Source organism: Schistocerca cancellata, chromosome 9 (assembly GCF_023864275.1).
Source record: "Schistocerca cancellata isolate TAMUIC-IGC-003103 chromosome 9, iqSchCanc2.1, whole genome shotgun sequence".
NCBI lineage: Eukaryota > Metazoa > Arthropoda > Insecta > Orthoptera > Acrididae > Schistocerca > Schistocerca cancellata.
The window spans coordinates 511,745,130-511,767,592 of NC_064634.1; the positions used below are offsets into that span (position 1 = coordinate 511,745,130).

At 44.8% G+C, this 22,463-nt stretch overlaps 1 protein-coding gene across 1 annotated transcript in view; it reads right to left on the bottom strand.

Annotated features, from left to right (window-relative positions):
• Nucleotides 1–22,463, bottom strand: part of LOC126100896 (proteoglycan 4-like) — an 84,835-nt gene that overhangs the window by 2,519 nt on the left and 59,853 nt on the right. The window contains exon 12 of the mRNA XM_049911562.1: nucleotides 12,137–12,337. Within this exon, the coding sequence (XP_049767519.1) occupies nucleotides 12,137–12,337 (201 nt within the window). The remainder of the gene's footprint in view (nucleotides 1–12,136; nucleotides 12,338–22,463) is intronic.

Here is a 22,463-nt window from a genome sequence, read left to right on the forward strand (position 1 = left end):
GATGCAATAAATGCAGAATAAGAGATATACAGAGCTTTCTGAATCTAATTAATGGATGCTAGAATGGATGTCACATTCCAAGATCTGGTCGAATGCCAAAGTTACGCCTATCCTCTTCAGTACCACTAGTAAAAACGTCTGTTGCATGTAAATGACGCCATAGGGTGCTTAATCCTTTTGCAATAGGTGACCAAAGCACAGACGCGTGTCTCTCTGTCTTTACATGGGGGTCTGTATACAGATAAAAGACACAGTGTATCGTTCGCGACACGCGGGTAGGGAAGAGGCTACATAAAAAAAGCACTAGAAATATATGTGAAAATTATAGTGTTTTGAATACAGGTTATGAAACGTATGCAAGAATATCAAGTGAAAGATTACGAGCAATCAGAGAGAGGGACGATACTGTACAGATGCCACTTTCACTGTTAAGTAGATGGTAGAAAAGGAAACAGAATACAGCCTTGAATAACTTTTATTGATTACGTAAGAGCAGTCGATCAGGTATGTAGGAAAAAATATGTAAAATCATAACACTAACATGATATCCGAATCGTCTAATTAAATGAATGAAATTTATATGCTAAGACACAAAAAGCAGTGCACACATCAGAAACGGAACATATACCTATAAACCAAGGTGTAAGGTAGGATTGTAGCTGGTCTCCTATTTTGTTTATCATTTACCTGATTATAGGATGGATATATAAAATAAACGGAGGCATTTGTATTAGACAAAATTTTACGCTTAAGACGATGCTGTTTGCTATTGATTATTACAAACAAAACTCAAAACGAGCTGCAAAAAGCGGTAGACAGGTTACAGAAGCTATGTGAGAACTACAACTTCAGATTGCCAAAAATGTGCAAAAATAATGACCTTCAAGTGTAAATATACTATTAGGACCATAACTATCATCAGTGACACTATATTAGGACAAGTTAAGGGTTTCAGTTGCTTAGGAACATACGTGAGTTATAAATATGAAAATTATTTAAAAAAATACTCGTGTTGAGCAAACCTATGGCACAATGAACAGAAAAGAAAACAGAAAACAAAAACGAGAAAAGAAACAGGAATGAAGTTCTACAGAGTTAAGGTCGTTCCTGCGTTTCCCTACGAATCTGAAACACGTCCGCTGACAAAAGCTGATAAAAAGACAATACAGGCTGCCGATATGAGATTCTTAAGAACAGTAAAAGGGTTTAGCCTTCCAGATAAAATTACAAATGAGAAAATAAGGAAAGAGCGAGAAATAAACTCTCTGGAAAAAAACCTGTGAGCTTCGCAAATGACGGGAGAAAGTGCGTAGATAGAATGCCGAAGGAGAGGATACCAAGAAGAATGTTGTACTGTAGGCCTAAGGGAACAACGTATCAAGGAAGACCACGGAGACGATGATCAGATTCGTTTTGAAGACGGAACAGGTAACATTTTCTAATCCACCGAGTGCAGAAAAAGGAGATGAATAAGAAAGATAAATTAGTAAAAAATTCTGAGACTGGCCTTTGAGGAAACTCTACAGTAACCTACTCGCGGGTAACATTTCAAGACCGCAACTAAGAGAAACTCGGCTGGAAGCGGTATCAACGAGATATGGATGTTGTCGTTGTTGCGGCCTTCAGTCCGAAGACTGACCTGATGCAGCTCTGCACAGTGCTCTACCCTGTGCGGGCCTCCTCGTCTCCGAGCAACTACGACGACGAACCAGCTTACTGTGTCCATCTCTTGGTCGCCCTCTACTCTCCACAATTTATCGCCAACCCGCCCCATGCTTCAGTCTAATACTAAATTGGTGATCCCTTGATGTTTCAGAATGTGTCCTACCAACCGATCCCTTCATTTAATCATGTTATCCTACAAATTTCTTCTCTCAACAGTTCCATTCAGTACAACATTGATTACACGATCTACCCATATAATCTTCAGTATTCTTTCGTAGCACCACATTTCAAAGGCTTGTATCTCCTCTTGTCCGAACTGTTTGTCTTCTACATTTTTCCGAACAACGAAGGCTACACTCCACACAAATCATCATCATCATCATCATCATCATCATAATTTAAGACTGATTATGCCTTTCAGCGTTCAGTCTAATACTAAATTGGTGATCCCTTGATGTTTCAGAATGTGTCCTACCAACCGATCCCTTCATTTAATCATGTTATCCTACAAATTTCTTCTCTCAACAGTTCCATTCAGTACAACATTGATTACACGATCTACCCATATAATCTTCAGTATTCTTTCGTAGCACCACATTTCAAAGGCTTGTATCTCCTCTTGTCCGAACTGTTTGTCTTCTACATTTTTCCGCACAACGAAGGCTACACTCCACACAAATCATCATCATCATCATCATCATCATCATAATTTAAGACTGATTATGCCTTTCAGCGTTCAGTCTGGAGCATAGCCCCCCTTATACAGTTCCATCCCCTATTCAGTGCTAACATTGGTGCCTCTTCTGATGTTAAACCTATTACTTCAAAATCATTCTTAACCGAATCCAGGTACCTTCTCCTCGGTCTGCCCCGACTCCTCCTACCCTCTACTGCTGAATCCATGAGTCTCTTGGGTAACCTTGCTTCTCCCATGCGTGTAACATGACCCCACCATCTAAGCCTGTTCGCCCTGACTGCTACATCTATAGAGTTCATTCCCAGTTTTTCTTTGATTTCCTCATTGTGGACACCCTCCTGCCATTGTTCCCATCTACTAGTACCTGCAATCATCCTAGCTACTTTCATATCCGTAACCTCAACCTTGTTGATAAGGTAACCTGAGTCCACCCAGCTTTCGCTCCCATACAACAAAGTTGGTCGAAAGATTGAACGGTGCACAGATAACTTAGTCTTGGTACTGACTTCCTTCTTGCAGAAGAGAGTAGATCGTAGCTGAGCGCTCACTGCATTAGCTTTGCTACACCTCGCTTCCAGTTCTTTCACTATGTTGCCATCCTGTGAGAATATGCATCCTAAGTACTTGAAACCATCCACCTGTTCTAACTTTGTTCCTCCTATTTGGCACTCAATCCGTTTATATTTCTTTCCCACTGACATTACTTTCGTTTTGGAGATGCTAATCTTCATACCATAGTCCTTACATTTCTGATCTAGCTCTGAAATATTACTTTGCAAACTTTCAATCGAATCTGCCATCACAACTAAGTCATCCGCATATGCAAGACTGCTTATTTTGTGTTCACATATCTTAATCTCACCCAGCCAGTCTACTGTTTTCAGCATATGATCCATAAATAATATGAACAACAGTGGAGACAGGTTGCAGCCTTGTCTTACCCCTGAAACTACTCTGAACCATGAACTCAATTTACCGTCAACTCTAACTGCTGCCTGACTATCCATGTAAAGATCTTTAATTGCTTGCAAAAGTTTGCCTCCTATTCCATAATCTTGTAGAACAGACAATAACTTCCTCCTAGGAATCCGATCATATGCCTTTTCTAGATCTATAAAGCATAGATACAATTCCCTGTTCCACTCATAACACTTCTCTATTATTTGCCGTAAGCTAAAGATCTGGTCCTGACAACCTCTAAGAGGCCTAAACCCACACTGATTTTCATCCAATTGGTCCTCAACTAATACTCGCACTTTCCTTTCAACAATACCTGCGAAGATTTTACCCACAACGCTGATTAAAGAGATACCTCTGTAGTTGTTACAATCTTTTCTGTTTCCATGTTTAAAGATTGGTGTGATTACGGCTTTTGTCCAGTCTGATGGAACCTGTCCCGACTCCCAGGCCATTTTAATTATCCTGTGTAGCCATTTAAGACCTGACATTCCACTGTATTTGATGAGTTCCGACTTAATTTCATCCACCCCAGCCGCTTTATTGCACTGCAATCTATTGACCATTTTTTCCACTTCCTCAAATGTGATACTATTTCCATCATCATTCCTATCCCATTCTACCTCGAAATCTGAAACATTACTGATCGCATTTTCACCTACATTGAGCAACTCTTCAAAATATTCCCTCCATCTGCCCAAGGCATCCACAGGATTCACCAGCAGTTTTCCTGACCTGTCCAAAATACTTGTCATTTCCTTCTTACCTCCCTTTCGAAGACTGCTAATTACGCTCCAGAATGGTTTTCCAGCAGCTTGACCCATAGTCTCCAACCTGTTTCCAAAGTCTTCCCACGATTTCTTCTTTGATGCTGCAATTATCTGTTTGGCTTTGTTTCTTTCTTCAACATAACTTTCTCTGTCTACCTGGGTTCTGCTATGTAGCCATTTTTGATACGCCTTCTTTTTCCTTTTACAGGCTGCCTTGACTGTATCATTCCACCAAGCTGTTTGCTTCATCATACTTTTACACACTACTGTTCCAAGACATTCTTTAGCCACTTCTAGTACTGTGTCCCTGTACCTTGTCCATTCCTTTTCCAATGACTGTAATTGACTACATTCAACTAACTGGTACCTTTCTGACATCGCTGTTATGTACTTGTGCCTGATTTCCTTATCCTGAAGTTTCTCCACTCTTATCCTCCTACATATGGACCTGACCTCCTGCACTTTCGGCCTCACAATCCCAGTTTCACTGCAGATTAAATAATGATCAGTGTCATCAAATAATCCCCTGAATACACGTGTGTCCCTCACAGCCTTCCTGAGTTCCTGATCTGTTATTATATAGTCAATGACAGATCTGGTTCCCCTGCCTTCCCAAGTATACCTGTGTATGTTCTTATGTTTAAAAAAGGAGTTTGTGATTACTAAGCCCATACTGGCACAGAAATCCAAGAGTTGTTTCCCGTTCCTGTTGGCCTCCATATCCTCTCCAAATTTACCCATAACCTTTTCATACCCTTCTGTTCGATTTCCAATCCTGGCGTTAAAATCACCCATGAGCAGAACACTGTCCTTGTCCTTTACTCTAACCACTACATCACTGAGTGCCTCATAAAAACTATCCATCTTATCTTGATCTGTCCCTTCACAATGCGAATATACTGACACAATCCTAATTTTCTTGCTAGACACTGTCAAATCTATCCACATCAGTCGTTCATTTACATACCTTATTGCAACTACGCTGGGTTCTATTTCTTTCCTGATGTAAAGCCCTACACCCCATTGTGCTATTCCTGCTTTGACTCCTGACAAGTAGACCTTGTATTCTCCCACTTCCTCTTCTTTCTCACCCCTTACCCAAATGTCACTAACAGCTAAAACGGCCAGCCCCATCTTACTTGCAACCTCTGCCAGCTCTACCTTCTTCCCAGAGTAGCCCCCATTGATATTAAATAGCTCCCCATCTCATTACCATTTGTTTGCCAAGTCGTATCTTAGGAGTCCCTGGTTTGTCAGTTAGAGGTGGGACTCCGTCACCTCCAAAGGTCCGAGGCATTTTGCTCTGATTATTGCCAGCATCATGTTAAAGTACCAGGGAAGCAGGTTGCTAGCCTTACTTGCCCCGAGTCCCATTGGGTTTTACCCCTAACGGCTGAGGGACTAACCGGTGGATTTGGTAGTCTTTGCCGTATGAGCACAAAGGTGACCAAGACTCAGAATATGTCCGAGATGCCCAGCCTTATTCCAAAGTAACTGGTATCCCGACTGTCAGGACCACTTACTTGGCCACTCATATGTTGCCCGTGGTTCATGAACTAGGACATGACTACAGGAACCCACACCATGAACCACACAAATACCTTAAGAAAATACTTCCTAGCAATTAAAATCTATACCCGTCGCTAACAAATTTTTCTTTTTAGGAAACGCTTTTCCTGCCATTGACAGCCTATATTTCATATCCTCTGCACTTCGTCCATCATCAGTTATTTTTCTGCCAAAAGAACAAAATTCATCTACTACACTACTTTTAGTGTGTCGTTCGCTAATCTAATTCCCTGTGACATGGTTAAACTTCAGTAACAGAATTGGGCACAATGTGCGCGAAAAAGAAACAACTGAGAGCTACGTTGGTTGCTTGTAGTACAGACAGAGCAAGGTGGCCAAGAGACACTTTATTTCCTTAAGATCTATATAAAGGGAGAAGTTGCAACAAGCATAAAGAAGAAGATGATGCAACATTAATAAATATCAAAAGGAAGCAATTAGAGACTTTAAAAATAATTTAGAGAGTTCACACAATTGCTGAAGAATGAAACGATCACGTGTAGCATCTAATAATAATTAAGGAAAACAGACGTCGAAATTTCACCGAGAACTTATGGACGGAGGAGAAAAGCGATTTAATTGAGCAGAAGGGCTATTTTATGTGACGCCCAGATATATCACTCAAGCAGAGAATTAGTATAACGCGTATTATGTGACAGATCTATGATGGCTGGATGCGGTATTGAACCGTCGTCCTCCCGAATGCGTTTCCAGTACGCTAACCAGTGCACCACATCGCTCGGTATGTGGTTATAGGGACGCTTTTCAGCGTCAAAGCTTTTCATGTTTATAATTAAAGTAGATAATTGCTTTTAAAATCAGTCATTAGATTATTGCAATATATGAAGTGTGATGGAGGTGAATTATTGTGTCATTAAGCATCGGTAAAGGGCTATGATCCTTCTCTTTGCAAACTTGGTACACTTTGTGCATGAAAGGAGTTCTTCTGATGCGTTCCTAGCTGGTAAGCCCGGCGACCAGGTGGACACAGGTAGTGCGCCCACGGGCGAGCGGCGGTCACGCGCCCATGTCGGCACACATCACAGAGGGAAGGCCCCCAGAGGGTTAGCGACAGGCAAAGACGCTGCCAAGGGAAGCCGTGGAAATTCGCACGGATGGTAGCAAACCACCACCAACAAAGTAACATTTCCTGAGGAAGGCTTTCTTTCCTATGTAAAACAATAATGTGGTTATAGTCTTGCGTTGGTTTGGGTTGATTTGGTGGAGGAGACCAGTGATGTAATCGGTCTCATATGATTATGGAAGGATGGACAAGGAAGTCGGCCGTGCGCTTTCAAGGGAACCATTCCGGCATTTGCCTGAACCGATTTAGGGAAATCACAGAAAACCTAAATCAGGATGACCGGATGCGGTATTGAACCGTCGTCCTCCCGAATGCGTTTCCAGTATGCTAACCAGTGCACCACATCGCTCGGTATGTGGTTATAGGGAAATTGTTCTCTGGGTAGTAAATAAAACGGGAACGATATACTGCAGGAGTATACAGCTTACAAAGAAGAGGAACGTTTTCAAATACAGGGCTATTACAAATGATTGAAGCGATTTCATTAGTTCACTGTAGCTCCATTCATTGACATATGGTCACGACACACTACAGATACGTAGAAAAACTCATAAAGTTTTGTTCGCCTGAAGCCGCACTTCAGGTTTCTGCCGCCAGAGCGCTCGAGAGCGCAGTGAGACAAAATGGCGACAGGAGCCGAGAAAGCGTATGTCGTGCTTGAAATGCGCTCACATCAGTCAGTCATAACAGTGCAATGACACCTCAGGACGAAGTTCAACAAAGATCTACTAACTGCTAACTCCATTCGGCGATGGTATGCGCAGTTTAAAGCTTCTGGATGCCTCTGTAAGGGGAAATCAACGGGTCGGCCTGCAGTGAGCGAAGAAACGGTTGAACGCGTGCGTCAAGTTTCACGCGTAGCCCGCGGAAAATTGGCTCATGTTACAACTGGAGACCGACAGCGCCGACTTCATCTTTCAACAGGATGGTGCTCCACCGCACTTCCATCATGATGTTCGGCATTTCTTAAACAGGAGATTGGAAAACCGATGGATCGGTCGTGGTGGAGATCATGATCAGCAATTCATGTCATGGCCTCCACGCTCTCCCGACTTAACCCCATGCGATTTCTTTCTGTGGGGTTATGTGAAAGATTCAGTGTTTAAACCTCCTCTACCAAGAAACATGCCAGAACTGCGAGCTCGCATCAACGATGCTTTCGAACTCATTGATGGGGACACGCTGCGCCGAGTGTTGGAGGAACTTGATTATCGGCTTGATGTCTGCCGAATCACTAAAGGGGCACATATCGAACATTTGTGAATGCCTAAAAAAACTTTTTGAGTTTTTGTACGTGTGTGCAAAGCATTGTGAAAATATCTCAAATAATAAAGTTATTGTAGAGCTGTGAAATCGCTTCAATCGTTTGTAATAACCCTGTATGTCGAAGCGAAGACCACAAAATGAATTTCGTAAATATGCTAAACATCTTATTTCAGAAGTAAGGGGTAGAATAACCATGAAACGTAATAAAGGCCAATGACAAAGTAGGGGTTCGCTGCTGAGAGGGAAGTACGGTAGGCCGAGGCCGCTACGGTAACCGAGAGGCCCTCAGCACAATCCTAAGGGTGGCGTCTTCTGACGCGTCCGACGTCTGATTATAGCTGAGTATCGCGGCGGTCTGTTTTCCGCCGTAACTGGAAATGCGATTAGCTTCATTTTGGTGCAGATGTTCGCTACAGTGGGATTCTTCAAAGCGAAACTCGCGTTTCGTGGAAGTGTGTCCTTTTTTCGATGAAAGGGAAACTTTTCTGTGGCGTCCAAGTTCCATCGAATGAAAATGCGTAATATGTGTCCCTGTGCAAGCTTACGTACTGCGTTCAACATATTTGTTATTATCTGCATTACTCAGTTCATTCCCAGTAAAATTTAATTACTTTACAAAAAAATTAGGGGATCTAAGCCTGATATTCTTCAGTCACTGTATACGAGGAATATATTTTCTTAATTACATTCAGACGTTACTTACCAAATTATCTGCGTTAAAATACTTGTTTTCCCTCGTGTTTCCAGTTGAATAGCTACAGAGACTTCTAAAGTATCCAATAGATTGTTGTACCTACCTCTGACTAATCTCAAGAGCCACACATAGAGGTGACAAACGTCAAGGAATAGCGATATGCAGGTATACAGATGGCAGCAGTATCGCGTAAGCAAGGTAGGAAAGGGCAGTGCATCTGTCATTTGTACTCAGTTGATTCCTGTGAACAGATTTCCAGCTTGATTGTGGCTGCACGACGGGAATTAACACACTTTGAACGCGGAATGTAGTTGGAGCTAGAAGCATTGCACATTCCATTTCGGAAATAGTCAGAAAATTCAGTATTCAGAGGTCCATAGTGTCAACAATGTGCCAAGAGCACCAGATTTCAGGCATCACCTGTCACCAAGGACAGCGCAGTGGCCGACGGCCTTCACTTAACGGACGAGAGCAGCGGCGTTTGTGTAGAGTTGTCAGTACTAACAGACAAGCAACACTGCGTGAAATAACAGCAGAATTCAGTTTGACACGTACGACTAACATACCTGTTAGGACAGTGAGGTGAAATTTGGCGTTAATGAGCTGTGACAGCAGCTAACAGCACGATATCGCTTGCAGCGCCTGTCTTGGGCTTGTGAACATACTGGGTGGACCCAGGGCTGCTGGAAAACCGTGGCTTGGTCACATGAGTCCAGATTTCAGTTGATAAGAGCCAATGGTAGGGTTGGAGTGTATATGAATTTCGTCGAACGTTTGTGGAGCGTTATCCAGAGGTCAGTTCGAGTTCAAAGTCCTGCACTGGCATTACTTTCGCAATAATGGACGACTGTGATAGAGGAAGCAGGGCTCAATATTTCTGTACGTGACTTCCAACGCATTACTGAGTCCATGCACGTCGAGTTCTTGCACCATGCCGGGCAAAAGAAGGTCCGACACTGTATTAGCAGGTATCTCACGACTTTTGCCACTTGTGTGTACTGAACAGTCTCAGTATTGTTAGCTCAATATCTGTAGAAGTGTTTTTCCAGATACCAGACGTAAGTCGTATTGTCTTTAATATGAGCTATGTTCGGGCAATGAAAGCTGTTCGATGATGAATTAAAACCTATACTCAGCTGAAAGGGGCTGTGGACAAAAGCCGAGGTGCTTGGCGCTGAGCGAATCTCTTCTCAACCACGCCAGCAACAAGACGAATTAAAAAACCTGTACTCAGCTGAAAGGGGCTGTGGACAAAAGCCGAGGTGCTTGGCGATGAGCGAGTCTCTTCTCAACCACGCCAGCCACAAGACTGCGCGGATTTCCTGCTAATTGCTGGCAATCGCCTTAACCATTAGGCCTTGTGAGCACGCCTACAGTTCTATCACTTCATTCAAACTGATGCCACACGAACGCTGTCATCCGTGTTTGTTATGTACATCTCTTATACTGTAGTAAGTCACCTTCTCCCCACACACTCTCTTCCCCAGTCGGTGCTGTTCTGACATACACAGGGGGAGTATCTTCTACGTCTCATTTCGAGGACCATCATCGACTTTCGTTCACAGTTGTTTATACATATAACATCATCGTCTTGTGATGGTGTAATCAGCCAAAACCGTATCCTGAATACAGTCCCGCCGGAATTAATTTGGAACATAGAAAACCATCTTCGCAAACAGAAATTGCTTGAAACATTGCAACGTTCGTTATCTTTGGCGAAGAATACAGTTTCATAGCGTGTTTCTCATACAACTGCATTGAGTAATTCATGTGTGTACCCAACTAAATACACTCCTGGAAATTGAAATAAGAACACCGTGAATTCATTGTCCCAGGAAGGGGAAACTTTATTGACACATTCCTGGGGTCAGATACATCACATGATCACACTGACAGAACCACAGGCACATAGACACAGGCAACAGAGCATGCACAATGTCGGCACTAGTACAGTGTATATCCACCTTTCGCAGCAATGCAGGCTGCTATTCTCCCATGGAGACGATCGTAGAGATGCTGGATGTAGTCCTGTGGAACGGCTTGCCCTGCCATTTCCACCTGGCGCCTCAGTTGGACCAGCGTTCGTGCTGGACGTGCAGACCGCGTGAGACGACGCTTCATCCAGTCCCAAACATGCTCAATGGGGGACAGATCCGGAGATCTTGCTGGCCAGGGTAGTTGACTTACACCTTCTAGAGCACGTTGGGTGGCACGGGATACATGCGGACGTGCATTGTCCTGTTGGAACAGCAAGTTCCCTTGCCGGTCTACGAATGGAAGAACGATGGGTTCGATGACGGTTTGGATGTACCGTGCACTATTCAGTGTCCCCTCGACGATCACCAGTGGTGTACGGCCAGTGTAGGAGATCGCTCCCCACACCATGATGCCGGGTGTTGGCCCTGTGTGCCTCGGTCGTATGCAGTCCTGATTGTGGCGCTCACCTGCACGGCGCCAGACACGCATACGACCATCATTGGCACCAAGGCAGAAGCGACTCTCATCGCTGAAGACGACACGTCTCCATTCGTCCCTCCATTCACGCCTGTCGCGACACCACTGGAGGCGGGCTGCACGATGTTGGGGCGTGAGCGGAAGACGGCCTAACGGTGTGCGGGACCGTAGCCCAGCTTCATGGAGACGGTTGCGAATGGTCCTCGCCGATACCCCAGGAGCAACAGTGTCCCTAATTTGCTGGGAAGTGGCGGTGCGGTCCCCTACGGCACTGCGTAGGATCCTACGGTCTTGGCGTGCATCCGTGCGTTGCTGCGGTCCGGTCCCAGGTCGACGGGCACGTGCTCCTTCCGCCGACCACTGGCGACAACATCGATGTACTGTGGAGACCTCACGCCCCACGTGTTGAGCAATTCGGCGGTACGTCCACCCGGCCTCCCGCATGCCCACTATACGCCCTCGCTCAAAGTCCGTCAACTGCACATACGGTTCATGTCCACGCTGTCGCGGCATGCTACCAGTGTTAAAGACTGCGATGGAGCTCCGTATGCCACGGCAAACTGGCTGACACTGACGGCGGCGGTGCACAAATGCTGCGCAGCTAGCGCCATTCGACGGCCAACACCGCGGTTCCTGGTGTGTCCGCTGTGCCGTGCGTGTGATCATTGCTTGTACAGCCCTCTCGCAGTGTCCGGAGCAAGTATGGTGGGTCTGACACACCGGTGTCAATGTGTTCTTTTTTCCATTCCTAGGAGTGTAGTATTCACATTGTGAACCTAGAAAATGATGGAGAATATCACCCTGAACCATAAAGAGTAACTATGGTTAATGTCAAAAATTTATAAAAAGAATAACGACTTCTGTGAACTATAGGCGCTGATTTACCAAAAAATACTATAAAGGGAGATTAGACTTCAGAATTATGACACATGGATTGTGCCCTCTTGTGGAAAACGTGTCTGTGTAGTGAAGGAACTCACCGTAGGCGAGAGACGGCAGCACCATCCACAGGCGGAGTGGAGCGTGGAGTCGTGGGGGGCGCAGCTGCAGCATCAGTTGTGCAGGGGTCGCCGCGGTCGCCGGGCGGCAGACTCGTGGTGCTGGTGGTAGTGATGGTGGTACTGGTGGTGCTACTGGTGGTGGTGATGGCGGTGGCTGTCCTGCTGTCTCCAGAGGCCGGCCTGCTGTGCAGACAGACTCTTCTTCAGACAGTGGATTCACACGTAGTCTAGAGGAAAACTCGCCACAGGCAGTGTTGCTGAGGGACTGCACACACACTAATAATAAAACACACGTTCGCAACAACAATAGCGCATCCGCTAAGGTCAACGACATACTACTTAGCAAGTCGGATTGCTTCCGATGTGTTCCCCACACTAGCAGCTTAGATCAGCAAACAATGATTTGTTCGAAATGAACCACAAATGAAGGGTACACACAGCATGGGGCAACTGAAAGTGGCCCAGACGAGTGGATACGATTAGACGTGAATGGCAGCATTAACAGAGGAGAAAAAGACCTACAGGTACTTCCAATAGGTTAGAGTAAATGCCCATACAGTCCACCGAACCTCGGAGTACATTTGCACAATCTTCATCCGTGACAGAGTTGTTTGCACAGGTGAATCCGGGCGCGGCCTTAGCTGATCAGCCAGGTCACCTGATTTAGCAGTGTGCGATTACTTTGTGTGGAGAGTGCCCAAGTCTAATGTATATCGCAACAACCCTCATAACCTTCAATAACTGCAGCAGAGCATTTCAGATTACACTGAAGCAATTGCAGCAGTCCAGCTTCGATCCGCCTTCTGCAACTTGCGGACCAGGGCCCAAAAGTGCCAAGAGATGAGTGGTGGGCACTTTCAACATCTGCTGTAGTCAGGTTAGTACTGTATTTCCTTTTGTCTGCAGTTTTTCTTTGTACCCTGGAACACTGTCCTCTGGGCCACTTTTATTTACCAGACCCTGCGCTAGGTTCTACAGTTTCACTGGGCTCATATGACAACTATTGGACTGCACAGTTCGAACACATAAGAACAACAATCGCACGGAAATAATGTCGGCGACAACCTTTAAATGTACTTAATGTGGTACTGTGATCGTCGGATGGTGTAAGTACCTAGTGTCTCAGCTACCACGCTGTTGGCAGCACAGATAGTAAACAGGGGTGTCTGGTGTGTACAAGGAGATCAAAACGAATTTAATCTACGAAGAAAGATATAAAACCATTAATTACATCACTGACATGATGTTGCGAGAAGTCGTTAGCATGTGCAATGTTGCTTCGAGCAACTGATGGTGATCGCTTTCCAAGAGAGCTGAGACTCAAATTACTCATCCTACGATACACAAAAACTGATCATTGAGCAATAGAAGTAGATACATAACAGCTAGCAGTTACTTCTAATGAGCTTCCAGCATCGAATCGCTTTCAACTGAATGCTCTTCCACCACAGTCAAGTAATAGCTGCCTGCTGTAAGAGTTTTCCTCAATATTAGTATTTCAATAAAAATATGAGAAGCTGCGAAGGTAGGGGGTAATCGATGCCTCCTTGAAGCATGATTGGTTTACAAATGTTCGGCGATATGAAGGAAATGAGGCGATGAGATTCTCTGAAAAGTGAACATAGAAGGCGATTTCCTCATTTTAAAATGTTTTAAGACAGTTTACACACATGGTTAATCGAGATAGGTAAATGCAAGATCAAATGTGGGATATTCGGTCCAGAAACAGTACATTATTCAGTCTGTGAAAACAAAGATATTCGGAGACAGCGGTGGCCGCGAATTTGGCGTGCCGCATGGCACGCCGCAGCTGTCGCTCGTTTAGCCCACGGGCACTGCGAGGCCCAACTAGTAGTGGACACGGCGCGGTGGATCCGCCCCCGCCCCACGGTGACTGGCACGTGATAAGGCGTTAGGTCGCTCCAGGCATAGAGAGGGTCAGCGTCTGGTCTCGCCCATTCACTCTCTGAGTCGACAGATGGCCGCCACTTCAGCAGCTCCGAGCAACTACACATTTTTGATTTTTTTTTTTTTTGCTAGTTATCATGAGTTCCAATGTTCGGAACACGATGGAGCCGCTTGTGGGAATAGCGTCCAGACTGGAAGGAAATGCAATATGCACTCGGTACGTCTACGTCTGCTGGGGAGTCTCATCCGGGATGCTGAGGAGGCCCTACCGAGCGTGAAGGGTGGAGTCACCTGCAGGTTGCGGCTCACGTCGTTGGGTTCTGCGACCGTCCTTGCATAATACGGGCGGCTGGCGGATGTGATAAAGACTGCTGGCCTCGCACGTGGTGTGTGAGCAGAGCTCACAATTTGCAGCCTTTGTCCTACAACTGATCGGGATCCTTTGATTTGGAGCCGAGTGGATGGTCTCAACCAAAGACACCCTCGATTCTGTGATTTTCTCGGCTGCAGATTTCTGGAGCTTCGTTATGGCGTGGAGATTTGTAGGAATCCATTAGACAGGTAATAGCTGCGCTACGCAAAGGGAACTGTTACTTATGTGGCAGAGTACTTGTGGAGTGCACATGGGAGTTGATTTTTTTATTTTTTATTTTTATTTACTTTTTTAGGCACAGTAGTTTTTGCAGGTTCTCTGATGAACGTTCACCAATCAATACACTGAGAGCGAAATCAGACAACACACAAAATTTTAACAGTAAATTGCCGAAATATTCGTAACAGAGTTCCTGCAGGAAACTTGTCTCGCTCCAATTAGTATCGAAACACAGAGCTGTCTGAAACATGCATCTGAAAGCGCTGATATATTTAGCAAAGCATGGAATGTATATATAAACGACAGATGAGGTTGCAGAGGAGGGGGAGTGTTCACTGCAGTCGCCAAAAGTATTGTGTGTGTCAAGGCAGAAATTAACACTGACTGTGAAGTTACCTGGACACTTGTTTCACGTCTAGGTGATCTCATGTCTACAATGTTTTCACCGGCCACCCAATTCCGCCGTGCCACTTTTAGAATAATTCAAAGTCTTCTTTCAGACAATGGAAATACCTTGGTAGTGAAATATTACTTTGAGTCGACTTGAAACTACTGAGTATACATTGAGGCGTCTGCAAACCTCTGCAGGTGGTACGGATAGACTATCTTATGAATAGTTTTCAACATGTTTTCCCAAAATTGTCTTGAGGAGCTAGTCCGACTGCCAACACGCAGTGGATATACACTCCTGGAAATTGAAATAAGAACACCGTGAATTCATTGTCCCAGAAAGGGGAAACTTTATTGACACATTCCTGGGGTCAGATACATCACATGATCACACTGACAGAACCACAGGCACATAGACACAGGCAACAGAGCATGCACAATGTCGGCACTAGTACAGTGTATATCCACCTTTCGCAGCAATGCAGGCTGCTATTCTCCCATGGAGACGATCGTAGAGATGCTGGATGTAGTCCTGTGGAACGGCTTGCCATGCCATTTCCACCTGGCGCCTCAGTTGGAACAGCGTTCGTGCTGGACGTGCAGACCGCGTGAGACGACGCTTCATCCAGTCCCAAACATGCTCAATGGGGGACAGATCCGGAGATCTTGCTGGCCAGGGTAGTTGACTTACACCTTCTAGAGCACGTTGGGTGGCACGGGATACATGCGGACGTGCATTGTCCTGTTGGAACAGCAAGTTCCCTTGCCGGTCTAGGAATGGTAGAACGATGGGTTCGATGACGGTTTGGATGTACCGTGCACTATTCAGTGTCCCCTCGACGATCACCAGTGGTGTACGGCCAGTGTAGGAGATCGCTCCCCACACCATGATGCCGGGTGTTGGCCCTGTGTGCCTTGGTCGTATGCAGTCCTGATTGTGGCGCTCACCTGCACGGCGCCAGACACGCATACGACCATCATTGGCACCAAGGCAGAAGCGACTCTCATCGCTGAAGACGACACGTCTCCATTCGTCCCTCCATTCACGCCTGTCGCGACACCACTGGAGGCGGGCTGCACGATGTTGGGGCGTGAGCGGAAGACGGCCTAACGGTGTGCGGGACCGTAGCCCAGCTTCATGGAGACGGTTGCGAATGGTCCTCGCCGATACCCCAGGAGCAACAGTGTCCCTAATTTGCTGGGAAGTGGCGGTGCGGTCCCCTACGGCACTGCGTAGGATCCTACGGTCTTGGCGTGCATCCGTGCGTCGCTGCGGTCCGGTCCCAGGTCGACGGGCACGTGCTCCTTCCGCCGACCACTGGCGACAACATCGATGTACTGTGGAGACCTCACGCCCCACGTGTTGAGCAATTCGGCGGTACGTCCACCCGGCCTCCCGCATGCCCACTATACGCCCTCGCTCAAAGTCCGTCAACTGCACATACGGTTCACGTCCACGCTGTCGCGGCATGCTACCAGTGTTAAAGACTGCGATGGAGCTCCGTATGCCACGGCAAACTGGCTGACACTGACGGCGGCGGTGCACAAATGCTGCGCAGCTAGCGCCATTCGACGGCCAACACCGCGGTTCCTGGTGTGTCCGCTGTGCCGTGCGTGTGATCATTGCTTGTACAGCCCTCTCGGAGTGTCCGGAGCAAGTATGGTGGGTCTGACACACCGGTGTCAATGTGTTCTTTTTTCCATTTCCAGGAGTGTATGTTAGACCTTGTAATATGAAACAGACGTGAAATTTTTGACGGTGTCAGTATAGGCACAGGGATTAGTGACCATGATGTCATCAAAGCGACGATTGTTATTGAAGTTAATAAATCCATCAGGCAGGCTAGTAGATTGTTTTTGCTGGAAAGAGAAGGTAAGCAGTTTTAAGATCCAAAATAGAAGTGAATGGACACCATTTAGTTCCAGTTTGATGGACGTCGAGGAATTATGGGCAAAGTTTAACAGGACTGTTAATCGCGGCCTGGAGATGTATGTGCCGAGAGAATCGATTAAGGACGGAACAGACCCACCGTGGTTTAATGACAAAGTTTGGAAATTTCTGAGGAAGCAGACAATGTTTCACTCTCGGTTCAAAAGAGTTCACGCAAATGATGACATACAAATGTTAGTAGAAGTCCTATACAGTGTAAAGATCAGTGCGTGAAGCATAAAACAACTACAACCGCCACATATTAGTAAAAGTTCTTTGCGAGAACCAACGTAAAACCGCTAGGCGTGTGGGAGGCTTCTGCCAGTCATTTATTGACCAATGTGTTGTGGTAACAGAAGACAACAAAGGGAACACCAAAGTTATAAATCTCACAATTAAGAAATCATTCAAGTTCCCGTCTGGACTACATAGTAATAGGTGTTTCCCGCGAAGGGAACCAACTGAATGAGTTGAAAACAAAAAAGTCACCAGGTCTGGATGGAATCCTAATTCGGTTTTAAAGGCATTAATCAATGGCAAATGCCACTAACTCAGCTTGCATTTATCGCAAATGTTTCACCCAGCGCAAAGCAGCAAACGAGTGGGAAAAGGCGCCGGTGACTGGCATATACGAAAAGGGTGAATGATCGCACTCGCAAAATTTCAGACCAGACATCGGTTTGCTGCTCTATAATATTTTTCTCAGTCCGAATGCAATAAATTTCCTTGATCTGGAAGAATTTCCGTCCACAAATCATCGCGGATGTAGAAAGCACCTGGCGTTCCAAAGTCAATTATCGGTGACGACATTGCTGCTACCCGCGACGTCATCATCCTTATCAGCGGGAAGCCGCGACCCCTTGCCCCCCGTTATCTCCAGATAATGAGAATCCAAGATCACGGAAACAGCACAGCTGCGTTACTGGAAGATTAAAAAAAAAACACGTGATCCTCCCCACGGCCTCCAGACGATGCCAGTGCACTGCTCCTTATCTCCAGCGACTTTAAAAGTCCAAGATATCGGAAATAACTCAATTTGGTTAATGAAATATGTAAATCTCTTCTCTCCTTATATATAAACAGATCGTCAGTGTGCTTTATTCCCCATCCCTTCGCAGTTTTCCAACCAATCAAAGCGTAGTTTAGAAAATGGCACAAGGTGGGTAGTAAAAATTGATAATCGCATTATGTGCCTGAAAGTCAAAGATATAAATGGCATAAAAGTAGAGTAAAATTATTTACGTACACACCTGTTGTGTTCTTTATTCCCGCTTCGAACTCCCGAATCCAACCATCAGAATACAGCATTAGAAATGGCTTCAGATATGTAATAAAAAAATTATATAATCTCCACTTGAAATTACGGATATGTGTTTGTGCTCATCTTCTATCTCTAACCAGTGAGAGTATAGTATTTGGAAAGATACGAGATATGCAATAAAAATTACGTAACTTCTACTTGAAAATTAAAGAGAAATATCCATAATTTTTTGGAAATCAGGTAACTCTCACATACAAATAAAATGAGGTGTAAACATGGTATCACATTACATTATTTACGTAACATCCATTTGTGTAGATACATTCTCCTCCTCCTCATTTCAAGCATTCAGAGTGTAGAATTAAAAATTGCGCCAGGTATACAGTAAAAAAGAAAATTACGTAACCCTCGCCTGACACCTCAGGCATGTGTTAATACACAATATTCCACCTATGTCCCGTTATTAAATGTAAACTCTTTTAACTTTTACGTAAAACTATGAATACCCCATGTGTGAAGCTCATTCGTCAGTCACTCCGTTCGAGTCTCCGTCCGACTTCTAATTTGCCAAGAAGTTTCATATCAGCGCACACTTGGCTGCAGAGTGAAAATCTCATTCTGGTTATGCCCAAACATTGAAACAACGTGACTGTGTCAAGTAGGACACCACTAATGACGTACCCGAACATTACAGGTTTGTTTTTCTTCTCAACCGCATTAACGCACATTTTCCTACATTTACAGCTAGCTGCCATTCATCACATCAATTAGAAATTTTATCTAAGTCAACTTGTATCTTCTTACAGTTACGCAGCTTCGATACATTTACTGTACACCACAGCGTCATCAGCAAACAACCTCCGAATGCTGCGCGCCCTGACGGCCAAATCTTTCATGTTACACAGAATAGTGGCGACCCTCCCACACTTCCCTGGGGCACTCCTTACGACCCTCTTGTCCCTGATGAGCACTCGCCGCCGAGGACAACTGCAAATGTCTAGAGTGGCCATTCCTACTGCTACAGGCTTGTCGAAAACAAAGTTAACTCTGATTATTTCAGCTGCAACTAAATTTTCATTAAAATTAATATTACGCTGCGCTTGAAATTAGGTCTTGTGATCAGCTGCATGTTGCTCGTCTTCCGCACATTTTGAACAGTTTTTACGAAAACTCTTTATTCATCAGTTTGCAGGAATTTTTTTTAGAATTCGTTGTTTGCGTTCATGCATTTCTCAACATTAATATCCACATACATTTTCATCCAGTCTGACTGACGGAATGACGACATGCGCCGAATGTTTTGGAAAGTAAGTTTACTTTTAAAACACGACCTTACATTTATGTTTCGAATTACATACTTTTTCTTATTGTACAATGTGGGAATGAGTTTCATAGTAACGCCCAGCTTCTTGTTGCTAGGTGGTCGTACAATTTTCTCCGCACATAAACGTAGATCAGAGTAGGGAATCCTCTACACGCATCCATGAAAACTAGGAGCCTAGTATGTGTTGTATAGTAGCCCAGCAGTAGCGACTGATAAAGTTGAGGAATATCATATAAAACTCATCCTTATTTTCGCCATAGTCAGTCATGTACTTATTGTTTGAAACTGGATGCCCATGGAAACAGTGGGCAATACCATCTTTGATGCCGCCCTCAGCAAATTGTAGTCGCTCTGTATGGGTAACAAGTCTTAATTTTTTCTTAGTCGTTTTCAGCAACGTGTCCCGTTCCAAGCCAGATGAGGTCACATAAAAGGCAAGGTGCAGTTCGTACATTTTAAGACAGAAATTGTGGAAGTTTTCATACACATAGAAAGAAGTAAGACACTTTTCAAATTTAATTCTGAATAATCTCCCAAGCCCATGCATTCAAATATGCTCCTTACTGTGCATTCCCTTTGTTGTTTGATCGATGGTTCACCGCTCATCAAGCTTTTGAAGGCGTCTATCGGTGGTAACTGTTTCTCCATCAAACTTGATTCAGCAGTTACGCGCTCGTAGGGAAAGACATCTTTCTTACTGATCAAATTACACTTCACGATGTTGGTGAAATATTCTCTTCATTCTTTAAATATGAAATGTATTTTTCCAGAGAGCACGTCATAAAGTAGAAAGAATCTGTAAAGCGTAATTTCACGAGGCCGTGCTGAAAAGTTTGTTAACTTTCTACATCATTATGCTTCATGTCTATATATTTATCTCTGAAAATAGTCAGCCTAGCGACATTCGCGTTTCTCCTAACGAGAGACCAGTTTGTTGCCATATTCACTATAGAATGTTTGACTTTGTTGAGGGAGCCACGACCTCATCTCTGCTTGCATCACTTCAACACTACCATAGTTCTCGAAGATGTTCTTTACGTTTTCCGAACCGACTGAAATCGGATGGAACGTAGTTGAGACTATACGGAGTATGACAAATGAAAGATAATCCAAGGTGCCGGACTGCTGCAGATGTCGCAGCGCCCTTGTGTAGTATGCCATTAACACGCTCCAGAAGAGGGGCTCCATGTGTAGGCGAACTCTTCGAATTCCTGCTTACATTTTTTTCTGAGGGCCTCGCAGTATCTTGCAGAGTTTATGCTGGTGCCTTTTGGAGCATTAATTCCAAGTGCACGACACGCTGAATATTCCAGAACACTGTGAGCATGAGTTTGCCTGGTGATGGCGTGGTCTTGAACTTTATTAGCATTGGCGATTGTTTGTGACAGAACTCCATTGATGTTCTCCTTTCTTTAGGGTCAAAATGGTGACCCCAGTTTTCGTTATCTGTCACAATGTTGTTTAGGGCCCCCTGACCCTTACGCTCAAAACGCAAAACAAATTTTTGACAATTGTCCAATGTCCTCTCTTTCATGTCAGGACTGGCCATTCGAAGCATCCACCGTGCGCACAGTTTTCTGTTCTGTTATTCTGCAATGATGGCCTGCACACGCTCTTGTGATGTGGTACATTTACACGGGAGCTGTGTGTGTGTTATCCGACGGTTTCTCCTGATCAGTTCATCAAGCCGAGTACGGTGCGTGTCGTCGGTTGCCGTACGCGGCCGTTCACTCCTGGCTCTGCCACACACGTTGAAGTTAGCACCACCTTTTCCTTCATTACGACCACGAGCAGGCCAACGTCTCGCACATTGCTGGTGTAGGCCTATATGCAGTCACCACCGCACGCAGCTTTCGGACTTCTACGGATTTCAATTGGAGGAATACTTTCTGCGGTTAGAAACTCGATTACAGCACGCTGTTTCTTCAAATGGCTCTGAGCACTATGCGACTTAACTGCTGAGGTCATGAGTCGCCTAGAACTTAGAACTAATTATACCTAACTAACCTAAGGACATCACACACATCCATGCCCGAGGCAGGATTCGAACTTGCGACCGTAGCGGTCGCTCTGTTCCAGACTGTAGCGCCTAGAACCGCACGGCCACTCCGGCTGGCGCACGCTGTTTCTCATGCATCTACATAGTTACGTCACACACCGTCCTGTTACACGTTACAATTCCGAGCACTTCAGCGGAAGAGGTTTGAAATTTGTATCAACAAAGCGGCAAAGTGACCGATAATATGCATGACATGGAATACCTCAACAGATAATGAGAACATAATTCGGAAGCATTACTTTTCATCACAGCCTCCCATGTCGCTAGAGAAACACAGTTATATATTTAGTGAATGCTTTGCAGTTTTCCATTTTATCTACAATCACAGAAACATGGCCTGCATTCATTCTAGCTGCCTCTACCACTTTTTCGCAGATAGATGTTCGTGATTACGAAATTTGCGTCATATTTTGTTAGATTGTGAAATACAACAGGCACTGTAAAATTAGGTCTATAATTTACATTACAGCTATCACGCGTGACGTCACGAAATCGGCCTGTGCAATGGCAGTGATACCTGTATTTCAGTCTGTATTCGTGAAGCTTTCTTTGTAGATGTGACAGTTTTCTCGTATTTGAAACGCTTCTTCGCCTTCAACACTAATAATCACCTGGTTGTTCTGGAACAGATAATTATTTAATCGTTCTGCAATGTGATACAACTGGTTGGTAAAACACTCCATGTAATCTGCACTCCGGTACAGGGGAAACTCTGAAATTCCTCACAACAACAGCAATGCACTTAGAGAACTATACTATATGGATCATGTGCACGATTGGCGTCACGAACACCTGATTTCAATAAGAATTCGATGCCTGCTTAAATGACAAACTCTATTTTT